General features: G+C 45.6%; 1 protein-coding gene across 1 annotated transcript in view; it reads left to right on the forward strand.

The window, feature by feature from the left end:
* Nucleotides 1–14580, forward strand: part of LOC137376406 (ribosomal protein S6 kinase alpha-5-like) — a 131261-nt gene that overhangs the window by 51643 nt on the left and 65038 nt on the right. Inside the window, 1 exon segment of the mRNA XM_068044915.1 lies at nt 13508–13579. Within this exon segment, the coding sequence (XP_067901016.1) occupies nt 13508–13579 (72 nt within the window).

Raw genomic sequence — 14580 nt, forward strand, 5'->3', positions numbered from 1 at the left:
AGTATGCACCAGAGGGTGTCCAAGTTTGTGCTGTGTCCTCCATAACCTGGTCATTATGAGGGTGCAGCCATTATTAAGGCACAGCCATTACCTCCAGGGATCTGGAGTCCAGCTCGGAAAGAGGAGGAAGAACCAGAGGAGGCATTATGGACCCCATATAACTGGACTGAGAGTGGATTATGAGGCTCTGCTTCCACTGAAACAACTTTCCCAACCCAAAATGGACCCACCATTCCACACCGTTGCATCCATTTCAGACTCCTTATCACAACGCTGCTTTGGCCAACATCCGGCAATAAAAGTCACCAACAAAAACCTACGCAAAATATCTTTATCAAACAACACATCCAACTACATGAACAACACTGAACTATTCACCCTTGTGTCTGTATTACAGGTGCCCTTCCTTGTCCGAGTGCTCTTATGCAGCGCTACCCCAGTGGACGTAAAGGATCAGCCATGATCTTTTTAAATGGTGGACCAGGCTCGAGGAGCTGTATGGACTACTCCTGCTCCTATTTCTTATTTTTCTTGTATTAAGTCTAACTGCAAAATAATTTCCGTTTTTCCCATGTATATTGAGCTGGACGAACAGCCAACAAAATCGGAACTCAGTGATGCCATTGATTCTCTAGCCAGTGGAAAAGCTTCTGGGAAGGACGGCATTACCCCTGAAATAATCAAGAGTGCCAAGCCTGCTATACTCTCAGCACTCCATGAACTGCTTTGCTTGTGCTGGGATGAGGGAGCAGTACCACAGGACATGCATGATGCCAATATCATCACCCTCTATAAGAACAAGGGTGACCGCGGTGACTGCAACAGCTACCGTGGAATCTCCCTGCTCAGTATAATGGGGAAAGTCTTTGTTCGAGTCGTTTTAAACAGGCTCCAGAAGCTGGCTGAGCATGTCTACCCTGAGGCACAGTGGCTTTCGAGCAGAGAGATCCACCATTGGCATGCTGTTCTCCCTTTGCCAGCTACAGGAGAAATGCCACGAACAACAGATGCCCCTTTACATTGCTTTCATAGATCTCGCCAAAGCCTTTGACCTCGTCAGCAGACGTGGTCTCTTCAGACTACTAGAAAAGATCGGATGTCCACCAAAGCTACTAAGTATCATCACCTCATTCCATGACCATATGAAAGCACAATTCAGCATAGCGGTGTCTCAGCAGACCCCTTTCCTATCGTGAGTGGCGTGAAACAGGGCTGTGTTCTCGCAGCTACACTGTTTGGGATCTTCTTCTCCCTGCTGCTCTCACATGTGTTCAAGTCTTCAGAAGAAGGAATTTTCCTCCACACAAGATCAGATGGCAGGCTGTTCAACCTTGCCCGTCTAAGAGCGAAGACCAAAGTACGGAAGGTCCTCATCAGGGAACTCCTCTTTGCTGACGATGCTGCATTAACTTCTCACACTGAAGAGTGTCTGCAGAGACTCATCGACAGGATTGCGGCTGCCTGCAATGAATTTGGCCTAACCATCAGCCTCAAGAAAACAAACCTCATGGGACAGGACGTCAGAAATGCTCCATCCATCAATATCGGCGACCACGCTCTGGAAGTGGTTCAAGAGTTCACCTACCTAGGCTCAACTATCACCAGTAACCTGTCTCTCGATGCAGAAATCAACAAGCGCATGGGAAAGGCGTCTGCTGCTACGTCCAGACTGGCCAAGAGAGTGTGGGAAAATGGTGCACTGACAAAGAACACAAAAGTCCGAGTGTTTCAAGCCTGTGTCCTCAGTACCTTGCTCTACGGCAGCAAGGCCTGGACAACGTTTGTCAGCCAAGAGCGACATCTCAATTCATTACATCTTCGCTGCCTCCGGAGAATCCTTTGCATCAGGTGGCAGGACTGTATCTCCAATGCAGAAGTCCTCGAGGCAGCCAACATCCCCAGCTTATACACCCTACTGAGCCAGAGGCGCCTGAGATGGCTTGGCCAAGTGAGCCGCATGGAAGATGGCAGGATCCTCAAGGACACCTTGTACAGCAAGCTCGTCACTGGTATCAGACCCACCGGCCATCCATATCTCCGCTTTAAAGACATCTGCAAACACGACATGAGGTCCTGTGACATTGACCACAATTCGTGGGAGTCAGTTGCCAGTGATCGCCAGAGCTGGCGGACAGCCACACAGGCAGGGCTAAAGAGTGGCGAGTCGAAGAGACTTAGCAGTTAGCAGGAAAAAAGACAGAAGCACAAGGGGAGAGCCAACTGTGTAACAGCCCTGACAACCAATTTTATCTGCAGCGCCTGTGGAAGAGTCTGTCACTGTAGAATTAGCCTTTATAGTCACTCCAGGCGCTGCTTCACAAACCACTGACCACCTCCAGGTGCTTACCCATTGTCTCTCGAGTCAAGGAGGCCAAAGAAGAAGAAGAAGGTATTGAATGCTTCTGGGTTAAAGTCTCTTGCATTGAACATTGAGAGAATCCTTACATATAAGTGAAAAGAAAGGGATTTGGAGAATGATTAAGATAAATACAACATCCAGTCTAACACTGTACATCAGAAAGGTCCCAGGCTGATCCTTGGTCTGGGCTGAGCTAACTGATCAGAACAGTGCTACAACTGACTTCAGCATTTGTGGGTAGGGAAGAATAAAAATTGCTAGGATTCCTGTTTCCGATTTGCCGTTGGTTAGTATGTTTTTATATAAATGGACATAAACTGTGGTTTCTCCCATTGTCAAATAGACTGCTGAAACATGGAGAATAGTGTCAACTGAAGCATTCAAAAGGGAATTAGACTGTTATATGAAAAGGAAGAATGTGCAGGGTTATAGGGAGAAGGCGGGGGAATGGAACTGAATGAATTGTCCTTCCAGAGAGCCGGTGCAGACATGATGGGTCGAATGGCCTCCTTCTGCACTGTAACAATTCTATGATTCTGTGAAATAAGTGGAAGCTACTAGAGGGCTACTGCCAACCATAAAATCATGTCACAGCCAGAGTCCGTGTATTGTGGAGAAAATATCAGGTTAAATAATATTACTTGATCATGTATCCATTGATAAAGTATAGTAGACCTATGGAAATTTACTTCCAGAGACACATCAGTACATGGGCCTAAGGGAGCCATGTGAGCATAGCTTTTGTCTGCCGGTTGCATTAACTGTAGTGCATGATGAACATTCACTGGAGTTGGAATACTGAATGGGGGTGGTGGTTTAGCTGTCTGAGTGGGCATCCTGGAGACTGGTCGCACCTGCATTGTCCAGCCATAACGTGGTCCAAGCGGTGAGAAGACATAGTTGGAGTCTCAAAGCAAGTTGGGACAATTCATTCAAAGAAGCATCTTGAACAGCATGAGAAAAACTGTTTACTTATGATTGGCAGCGCTTTTCAAGGTTAGGTTGGATATTTTGTGTTTTATTGAATGGGGATGGAGGAGGAAAGGGTGGCATGGGCCCCAAGAATTCTTGATGCAGCTCTGTTTACTTTGAACATACTAGTACAATAATTTAGTTCCTTGCGATGCTTCACTTTATCACTTCATTGCATCTGGTAATGGGTGTGTAATATTTTAAAAAGTATTCGTGTACTGTAAACATTCATATCGAAGCAGTTTACTTAATTGTTCTATTGTGTTCATCAATAGTAATGCGATCCTATTGCCAGGAAATTTACGCTTTGTGCACAGATAACCTGTTGACAGTAAATATATGGAATTTGTATCCACACATACAGATAACCTATAAATTTGAACAATATTGATTACATAGTATAAAATAAAAATGTAAGACAGGATATTAGTGCAATAATAAAGTATAATTTCAATTACTGTCTATTTCTCAACTTAAATTGCTTTATTCAAATTATCAATTTAAATAAAACCACCTTCCATTGGAAATTTATTGCTTAATTTGAGCCTCTTGATTCAAGTTAACCAATAATTTTAAATTCAAATTCCCATGCCTTATGGGTTCTGACCAGTGAAATCTGCTGCTTAATTCAAATTCAACCTGGCTCAAGCAGCTCATGTTCCTGGATTGTATGACTTGTCCTGCTGGAAATGCCACTGGATTTGTCAAAGAATTTAAAACCAATCCTGCTTCTGCAGCATGGATCTCTGCTTCAAAAGCCATCATGCAATCAACAAACCCATAGAATGTGTTGTTCACTGGGTGCATAATAAAAATTCCAATCTCATAATTTATTTCGCAAGTCCAAAGATACCTTTGGTGTTGATGAAGCTAGCTTTTTGTTTTATGAACTGTACCAAAGCAGTGTGTGAACTTCCATCAACAAAAATGATCAGGTAGGAATAAAGCTAAACAACAAATTACTGTCCTGGTTTATACAAGCATGATTGATGGGGAATAGAAAGCTGCAGATGATTGGGAAAACCTCCAATGTGTTTTTAAGCTGTTGTAAACTACAGACCAGAAAAAAGGCTTGGGTGATTGGTGCTCTTTTTGAGGAGTGGCTGCATCATGTTGACTGAACCATGGCATTGTAAGGCAAAAAATGTCACTTTGATAGTTGACAACTATGGGGCTCATCACTTTGGGTGCGAAATTCAGTTGCAGAATGCCACTGACGGCCTAGCGCTGCTTTCTGGGGGATCTCAGCACCACCAGCAGCTTCCGGCACGGCCCAGGCAGCAAGGCCGACTCAAAACTGCATCTCCTCTGTGCCTCAGAACACAAGAACACAAGAAATTGGAGCAGGAATAGACCATATGGTCCATCGAGCCTGTTTTGCCATTCAATACAATCATGGCTGATCTTGGGCTTCAATTCCACTTTCCCATCCTCTGGCCATATCCGTTGATTCCCTGAGAGACCAAAGATCTGTCTATCCCAGCCATAAATGTATTCAACGATGGAGCATCCACAACCCTCTGTGGTAGAGAATTCCAAAGATTCACAACCCTTTGAGTGAGGTAATTTCTCCTCATCTCAGTCCTAAATGATCGGCCCCTTATCCTGAGACTGTGGCCCTGTGTTTTAGATTCCCTGACTAGCAGAAACAATCTCTCAATGTTTACACTATCCGGCCCTTCAGAGTCTTGTATGTTTCAATGAGATTGCCTCTCATTTTTCTAAACTCCAGAGAATCTAGGCCCAGTTTACTCAGCCTGTCATCATAGGACAACCCCCTCATTCCAGGGACCAATTTAGTGAACCTTCGCTGTACCGCCTCCAATGCAAGTATATCCTTTCTTAAATGTGGAGACCAAAACGGCATACAGTACTGCAGATATGGTCTCAGCAAAACCCTGTACAATTGTAGCAAGACTTCTTTCTTCCTGTACTCCAATCATGTGAGACAGTACTCTCCTGATGTTTCACAGCCTGACCAGCTAATGCGAAGCCAGCATCCCAGATTTGGGCAACACTAGTCCTTGCAACGAATTCACATGTCACGCTGCAGACAACAAGCGCAGAGAAGCAAGCTAGACCCTGTACCAGGGCTAGTTAAAGGGCCACTCATTAAGTTACAGGTGAGATATTTTTACTAACTTTTGCTTAGGCAGAGTTGGTGGAAGCACTGTGCTGGGATGCTGAAGATATTTTTAGAAACTTGCTGGTTACATTCTGGGAGAAGGGACCCAGTTATGGGGACAGTTCTTGCAGCACCTCTTGGTCTGCAACATGAACAGGAATTGGATCGGAAGACGCAGAGAGGGATAGCTCTGCAAGGAGCGAGGAGACAGAGGGCTCTCTATCAAAGGGCCTACCCATCACAGGTTTTCCTGGAGCAGTTCTCGGACATTTAAATGAGCCAGGAGAAATGCCTGAGGCAGCTGACATTCACCAAGGAGGCAGTGATGGAGCTATGTCACCTCCTTCAGCTCAACCTGGAGCCTCACAGCAGCGTGAGGATGGCTCTGCCAGTGATTAGCTTGCTGTAACACTCACTGTTTATGCCTCAGGGTCATTCCAGGTGGGAGCAGGAGATATTGCAAACATATTGCAGTATGCAGTACATCAAAGCACCCAGAAGATCATGGAGATGATTTACACAAAGCAAGGGAACTTCGTCCACTTTCTGTTCTTGAGACAAGAGCAGCATGCAAGGGCATGTAGCTTCATCAGGACAGTGGGATTTCTGATGGTGCAGAGCACCATCAGCTGCACTCATTTGGCTCTGTGGGCCACCCATGTCAACATGGAGAGGTACAGAAATTGGAAGGGCTACCATTTCATCAATGTGCAGTTGGTGTGCAACCACACCAAAACCTTCATATTAGTGAATGCGCACTGTCATGCCAACAGCCATGAGCTGTCATCCTGCACCAGTCTTCCGTACCCAACATCTTTGGGCCTCCCAGAACACCCAGAGGCTTGCTCCTCGGGGACAACACTACTCCCACTGCACATGTCTTATGATCCCTTCCTGCCATTCTACAATACGAGTGGAGCTGGTCTATAATGAAAGCTAGGGAGCCGTTCATAACACAGTGGAGCAGGTCAACGGCCTCTTGAGGTAACTCAAAAACTACCTTGACTGCTTGGAGGAATTGCTGCAATATGTGCCAGAAAGGGGCTAAAAGTTTGTGGTGATTTGCTACGTCCTCCACAATTTGGCTGATGCAGAAATGATGGGCCAAGTGGCCTCTTTCTGTGCCGTAAACTTCCTATGATTCTATGACTGTGCGGCTGTTATTAAGGCACAGACGTTATCTCCAGGGATCTGGAGGCCACTTGGGAGAAGGAGGAGGTACCAGAGGAGACATTCTGGACCCCATGTAACTGGACACACTGTGAGTGAGTGGATTGTGAGGCTCTGCTTCTACTGAAACAACTTCCCTATCACAACAAGGATGCACCATTCCCCACCATCACATCCACTTCAGACTCCCCATCGCACGTCCCTGTGGCCAAGATACAGCAATAAAAGACACCAACAAAAACCTGCACAAAACATCTTTATCCAACAACACATGCAATTACATGAACAACAATGAACTGTTCACCCTAGTGCATGTCTTGAAGGTGCCCTTGCTTGTGTTAGTGCTCCTTTGCAGCGCTATCCCAGTGATTGTGACATGTCTGGTGGAAGGCTGCTGACTTTCATAGGCGTGGGGGACTGCATATGGTCTTTTAGGATGCCCTTGAGCAGCTTTGGGCCTTGAAGGGCCAGCTTCAGACTGCAAAACCTCAGAATGGGTGGCAGCAGTCTGGGCTGGCTGACTGAGAGGCAACAACAAGGGCATTGCTGGAGTGGCAGTGTTGGGAGCACGAATGCTGTCATGTTGAGATCACGCTGCCATTGCCACTCCCACAGTGCAGCACCTCACCAATCCTAGTAATTTTCTGGAGGACAGATTGTTGGACTGCTCTGAAAGCCTGCATACCCCTTTGAGCACTGAGATCTGCACCCATGATGGCAACAGTCTGAACCTGCACGGCAGCAAGTATGGATTTTATGACCCCACTCTGAGCTTCCACTGCATCACTGAGTTAATGGGAGGCTTCTGCCTGTGCTGCAATGGAAGCTGGGACAGCTCTCACCAGATACTCCATCATGGGTCGGTCCACCGGAGCTGCCATGGAGTTGGCCACCCCTTCCACACTGGAAAGGATAAATCCTTGATCTGCCACATTGGAGCCGGACTCCACCATACACTTTGACAGTAACTGGAGGCTCCCTGCCAGACCTGTCAATGCACCAAGCATCTTGATGTGCATCGTCATCTACATTCTCCTGTACGCTGCTGCATTGAAGTACTCATCTGAGTCCCCTACAGCGGAATTTGTCTGCGACCTCACCCTCTGGGGGGTCTAGCGCACAAGTCCCCCTTTTCCCCCTGGTCTGACTGCAGCCCATTCATGCCCAGTGACTCACCATGTCCTGATCCTCACTTGATACTAGTCTCTAAGGTTCATGCAGTGCTAGTATCTGAGCCAGTGGCTACGAGTGTCAGATTAAGGGATGGTGCCTCCTCAGCACCGGTGTGAGGTTGTTCTTCATCTTCATTCTGACTGTCCACGTGGCAGTCCTTGGATATCTGAAAGCATAAGGGGAGGGTTGGGGTGAGGTAAGGGGGCTGGGGAGGAAAGCAGGAGGTCCATGGGCTCTGTTGCTTCTGGCCTGATGATGCAGAGCACTATCTTATCAAGGGGCTCAGCAGATGCAGTTATGCTGGCCCTCCCTGGTGATATGGGCAACCTTCGCCAGCAAGTGAGGGCAGAATTTCAGTGATTGTGTGGCACTGTGCTTGGGTGATATACCTGCTATATCTGAATAGCTGGAGGTTTGTGTAGACAGCGAGAGGTGTATGTGTGAAACAAACATTATTGGAAAGCATGAGGCATGAGTCCTGAGTGCCAGGGAGCGCGGCTGGATGAGTGATGGGGACATGCTGCATTGTGCAGCATGAGAGATTGGTGGTGTGGTTTTTGAGATGTGATGTTCAGATGCATTCACTCACCTTGACCTCCCATGTGAGATCATTAAACTTCTGTGTATTCACCTTGCACGCTGCCACTCCCTTTTGTAAGGATGTTCCTTGAGGACCTCCTGCACACCCCTAAGGAAACATGGCCTCTCTCCTGGGTGACAAGTGCTTCCAAGACAGCCGTACTGAGTCTGGGAGCTCTCTCCCTTGCCTGCTTTGCCATTTTCCTGCAGCTTGAGTCTTTCAAAATCATTTACCAGCAGCCTTCAGTTCATTTAAAGCAGCTTTCCTTTTATAGGGAGTTCACCTTTCAGAAGTGAAGGCTGCCTGCTCCACATGCTATCGGCCCAATACTACTTGGCCCTCTGCTGAGCGCAGAGGCCGCCAACAGAGCTACAAGGAGGATAGCAGTTCGGGATTCACTTGGACCCACACTACAATCATCTTATTGAGGTGAAAGCACCAGATTTACGTGCTCCCCACCTCCATCAGAATTAGCGTGGGCAGGCCACAAATCATGGCCCTTGCGCATAGAAAGGAGAATCAGCCAATTTCTAGCCCTCTAAATTAATTGCACTAGCAGATGAAGCAGCTGCCTCTGACACAGTCGACCATCCGACCTGGGCACCAAGATCCAACTCTGAAACGGAGGACCTGTTCTCTTTTGCACGTTGTCAGACACAAGGGGCTGAATTTTATGGTGCCGATGTGGCTCCCGACTCCGGGCTGAAAAGGCGGGGGGAGCTCCACTTCTGCCTTTTCAAGCTCCCTCCCCCAGCACGATCCTACCTCGTTCAGGAAGCTAAGTGCCCGGCGCTGGGATTACCGGCTCTTTAAAGACAGGGGTTCCACCTCCAGGAGCTGCCAGCCAATCACAGGGCCAGCAACCCAACAGTATCAGCAGCGCCACCAGGAGTAGTGACCGCTGCTCGTACTTCAGAAACCTTGGAGCCAGGCCCAGCACTGGAACCCCATACCCAAGGTAAGTGAGGCGAGGTCACTGGGACCAGTCTGGAAAGCTCCAGCGAAGGAGGTTGGGAGGGTGGTCATGAAGTGCAGGGGGAGGGCTTCCAGGGAGGTGCAGTTTTTGCCGGCAGGGGTCCTCCATGGGCCACCGATTGTCCACAGAGGAGGACCCCCTCCCCCAAACCGAGGCAGCCTCCCAGTGAGGGGGAGACATCCTCGCTGTTGGTTAAATCGCAGCGACGGTGGGGGGTGGGAGAAAGAAGCTCTTGTGGCCATTAACAGGCCACCTAAGGGCCTCAATTAGCCTTTGGGCGGAATTCCGTCGTCAGACAAAATCACTTGGAGACAGGGAGACGATGGGCCCTCCACCTCCACCCCACCCCCCGCCTCCCATCGCGATTCTATGGGCCCCCCCCACCTCCGACCCCCATCTCAGGGGGGCCCATAAAATCCAGCCCAAATTTTGAAGCCATTGAAAGTGTTAATGAGGAAATCCTGAGATCCGCATCGCTCACAGCCTTTGAAATTATTGATGCTCTAGAGGAGGATGCTTCTCCTAGTGGGAATGAGAATGAGAGGATCCAGCAAGCAGATGAAGGTTAAAAAACTAACTTTGCTCCACTGTCATGGTTTCCAATTCTGAACAATTGCTAAGGAAATAGTTGGCATTTCTCTGTGCTAAAACCAGAAAATGATGGAAGTACTCAGCAGGTCTGGCAGCTTCTGTGGAGAGAGAAACAGTTAATATTTCAGGTCAATGACCTTTCATCAGAACTGGAAAAGTTAGAAATGTAATAGGTTTTAAACAAGTACTCGGGTCTGTGAATAGTGGGAGGGTGGGAAGATGAACAAAAGAGAAGGCCTGCCATAGGGTGGAAGGTGGTAGAGATTAAATTTCAAAAGATTTGATGGTGCAAGACATAAAGGAATGGTGCTGGGACAAGTAAAGACACAAAAAATATGTCTAGAGGAAGTGTTAATGGCAGAGTCATGAACAGTGCACTTTACAGCCTTCTGGACTCAACATTGAGTTCAACAATTTCAGATTGTATCATTTTCCCTCATTTTGTTTCCCTTTTCTTTGCTGGTTTTGATTTTTCTCTCTTGTTTTCCTCTCTTGTTTTTGCACAGCAGCTGTTCATGATTCTGCCATTCGCACCCGCTCTATACATATCTTTTGTTTCTTGATGCAGAGCTCTACCTCTCTACCAGTGACGGCCTCTGTGTTGTTCACTTGCTTGCCCAACATCAAGTATCAGGAAGACTGAAACCTTAGTTTTTGGCCTCCTCTACTGACTCCATTCCACTCTCTGGCCATGCACTTTTAGTGTCTTCTTTGACCCATGGTGCTACACTATGTGTGAGCCGCATGGAAGATGGCAGGATCCCCAAAGACACATTGTACAACGAGCTTGCCACTGGTATCAGACCCACTGGCCGTCCATGTCTCCGCTTTAAAGACGTCTGCAAACGCAACATGAAGTCCTGTGACATTGATCACAAGTCGTGGGAGTCGGTTGCCAGCGTTCGCGAGAGCTGGCGGGCAGCCATAAAGGCGGGGCTAAAGTGTGGCAAGTCGAAGAGACTTCGCAGTTGGCAGGAAAAAAAAGAGGTGCAAGGGGAGAGCCAACTGTGTAACAGCCCCAACAAACAAATTTTTCTGCAGCATCTGTGGAAGAGCCTGTCACTCTAGAATTGGCCTTTATAGCCACTCCAGGCGCTGCTGCACACACCACTGACCACCTCCAGGCGCTTACCCATTGTCTCTCGAGATAAGGAGGCCAAAGAAGAAGAAGAGGTGCTACTCTATGAAACTCTGACTGAACCTTTCTGCCTCTCACCAACATTCCCTCCAATTTTTTTGGAGTGTGGGGGTGATTTATTTTAAGTGCACAGTCCCTTTGAATTTTTTTTTTTTTGCACAAACGCACAGGCGCAGAAACAGACCAACTTGTGCGCGACTTGCACAGGGACTTCTGGGTTGCTGCGCCGACGCACGGTTTACAGGGGCCATTGCTCTCCATCTGTTTCTGCACTTTTTAAAAATCTCCTGAAAAACCATCTCTTCAACCTAGCTTTTGGTTAACTGTCCTAAATTCTTACATCCAGGCTAAGCATTTGCTTTTCTTTATGCTTCTTTGTGTAACACCATGGGATTTTTTTTATATTAAAGACACTGGGATAGAGTTTTCACTCAATTGTGCTTTTCTTTTTGGTGTAATTGGCCTGAACCTAGCACAGAAGATCGCAGAATTTAATTGTAAATTATGTCCAGCACAAACTCTAATGAATAAAGGCCTAACCTGTTTAGCCGTTCTTGATGAGACAACCCCTTCATCTTTTGTTTTCGCAATCTCTCGTCCTAGTTTAAAAAAAAATTGTACTAGAAGCTGACCCCGCCTAAAAACTGATCCCACATCCCCAGGATGAATTAATCACCATTGGGAGTTTTCTTTAATAGCATTTGTTTGCATGCCTTGAGGAGGCGCTAAAAATAATCTGTTTCTGTTGGGTGCAACAACTACTAGGCATGTTTTAAAAACTTTTTTTAGTTTAATTTTTTTTAATTTACTAAGAAACTGACTTCAGTATGTCACTATAACTAGCAAATGTTTCTGTATATTTAAAAAAAAATAATTTTCAGTAATTTTGAGATCACCTTATTCACAGTTGAGAACTGACACTGATTAAAAATGCTTAGTTTTGTGTGAAATCTGGGTGTTCTTGTACATGAAACACACATAGTTAGCATGCAGGTGCAACAAATAATTAGGAAGGCAAATGGAATTTTGGCCTTTTTTGCTAGGGGGTTAGACTTTAAGAATAGGGAAGTCTTGTTACAACTGTACAGGGTGTTGGTGAGGCCACACCTGGAGTACTGCATACAGTTTTGGTCCTCGTCTTTAAGGAAGGATATGCTAGCACTGGAGGCTGTTCAGAAAAGGTTCACTAGGCTGAATCCTGGGATGAAGGGGTTGTCTTATCAAGAACGGCTAAACAGGTTAGGCCTTTATTCATTGGAGTTTAGAAGAATGAGAGGTGATCTTATTGAAACATGTCTGATTTTAAGGGGGCTTGACAGGGTAGATGTTGAGAATATGTTTCTACTGGTGGGGGAATCTCGAACTAGGGGACAGAGTTACAGAATAAGGGGTCACACATTTAAAACTGAGATGTGAAGGAATTTCTTCTCTGAGGGTGGTGAATCTCTGGAATTCTCTACCTCAGAGTTGTGGAAGCTGGGTCACTAAATGTATTTAAGGAGGAGGTAGATAGATTTTTGAAATCTCGGGGAGTCGAGGGTTATGCGGAGCAGGCATGAAAGAGGAGTTGAGGCCTGGGACAGATCAGCCATGATCATATTGAATAGCGGGGCAGGCTTGAGGGGCTGAATGGCCTACTGCTGCTCCTATTTCTTATGTCCTTATGTAAACCCATTTTTAGCTGTAATAATCAAACTGCACTAAGTCATCACTCTTAAATATATCAAGAAATAATTTTCAAAGCTAATTATCTTTTTAAATTACGTTTGAGAACAATGCCTTATTGCACTGGCTCGTAACAGATTTTGTGTTCAGTTATATGCAAATAAGTTTGAGCGGAAATATGAGAAAGCACTTTTCAAAATTAGTGCAATTTTGACTTAATCTGCACCTGGATCGGCGATTGCACCCAAAGAGGAAACTGTAAGTTATTCCTGCTGTTATTGTGCCTCCAATTTAGTAATGTTATTTACTGTGTATCTGTCACTTGTCCTTCATAGTTGTTTGTTTACTCTGCTCATTTGAGTCATTTTTAATTTCCTCTGTCCCTTTCCAGACAATTCTACCATCTCTCTACTCTCTGCTCTGATTTCATTGAGTTGATGTCCTCTTCTTTGGTCTGAATATCCCAGCATTCATATCTCCACACAGCAGACACCATAAAAGTTTCTAAATGCAATTCTTTTTTTTAAAAACAAACACCAAAACGTGGGTCATAAAGAAAAAGTATCCTGAGGATGGTGTGTGTCACTACCTCTCTCTGCCCATACAACACCAGCATATGGGAGTTTTACATCTCATCATCCCTGTGAAAAATGGCTTAATAACCATAGAGCTGAGTTTCTGGTTTTTTTTAAAGTAAATGACTAATTGTTATGCACTATATTGCCATCTTCATCCTGTATTTTTAATTTAATTGGCAGCTAACCTCACTGGACACAGAGAAAGAGTTGGATTAGAAAACTTTGAGCTACTGAAAGTTCTGGGAACAGGAGGTGAGTTTTGGATGAAGCTATTTTTGTATCTCTTGATGTTGTATTGATGAGACATTTTTGATAGGGACCAGGATTTTTAAAAATGCAGATGGTTCAATATGTCTAGCTAGCTAAGCCACACAACCAAAAACTTTCACAGTCAACCTATGTTTTATACTGAGTTAGCTGATCTCAGTTGGGAACAGTATAATTGGCCTTTGTGCCACTGGGTTAGACAAGGAAAAATCAGCCAGAGTTATGCTGCTAATCATTACCATGATCTCTGCGGGAACTGTTCACCTGTTCATATTAGGTGAGGATAGGATCTGGCTTGACAGTGATGTGGCCAATATTTGTAGCTGAATCTCACAAGTGAAAATTAATGCGACTTGAGTGAAGTTGCAAACAGTGCCTGTTGAACTCCTGTTCTATAGAAGATCTTTGGGACAGGAGGTGTAGGAAGAAAATCAGTGAAGTAAAAAAAAGAGTTGTACCCTTGAACGGTGATTTTTTTTTTTATCGGCATACGTTAGTGAAACATTGAGAAATTTAACTCCCAAAATCAGGCGGGTTTGGGTCAAATGGGATATTAATCTGAATTCCAACTCCAACCCCCCTACTTCTGGTTTTAACATTGCAGGACAGGTGGGTCAGACAACCAACACACTCCCAGGAGGCAGGTTGACGAGTTAAATATTTTATAATTAGGCTCTGTGCCTTATATTTAATCGCCATTTTAAATTTAACCCTCACCAACCAAGTTTTCTGAGCCTCGGGACACCTGGTGACTGAAGGGCGCTGAGGACTACTGGATCCAGAAGGATCCAGTGCACCTGCTTCACCACCCATGCAATTATGATCTGGTTTAAAGGTGAGTCAGAGGCCTGGGAGCAAACATTTTCTTGTATCAGATAAATAGTACGTGACAGAAGGCAATGATAACAAAAAGGGAGAAACTACTTACAAAAAGGGAGTGGAGAAGAACATGTTAAAAGTAATAATTACTTTCTTCAGACATATAT

The sequence above is a fragment of the Heterodontus francisci genome, chromosome 13 (assembly GCF_036365525.1).
Source record: "Heterodontus francisci isolate sHetFra1 chromosome 13, sHetFra1.hap1, whole genome shotgun sequence".
NCBI lineage: Eukaryota > Metazoa > Chordata > Chondrichthyes > Heterodontiformes > Heterodontidae > Heterodontus > Heterodontus francisci.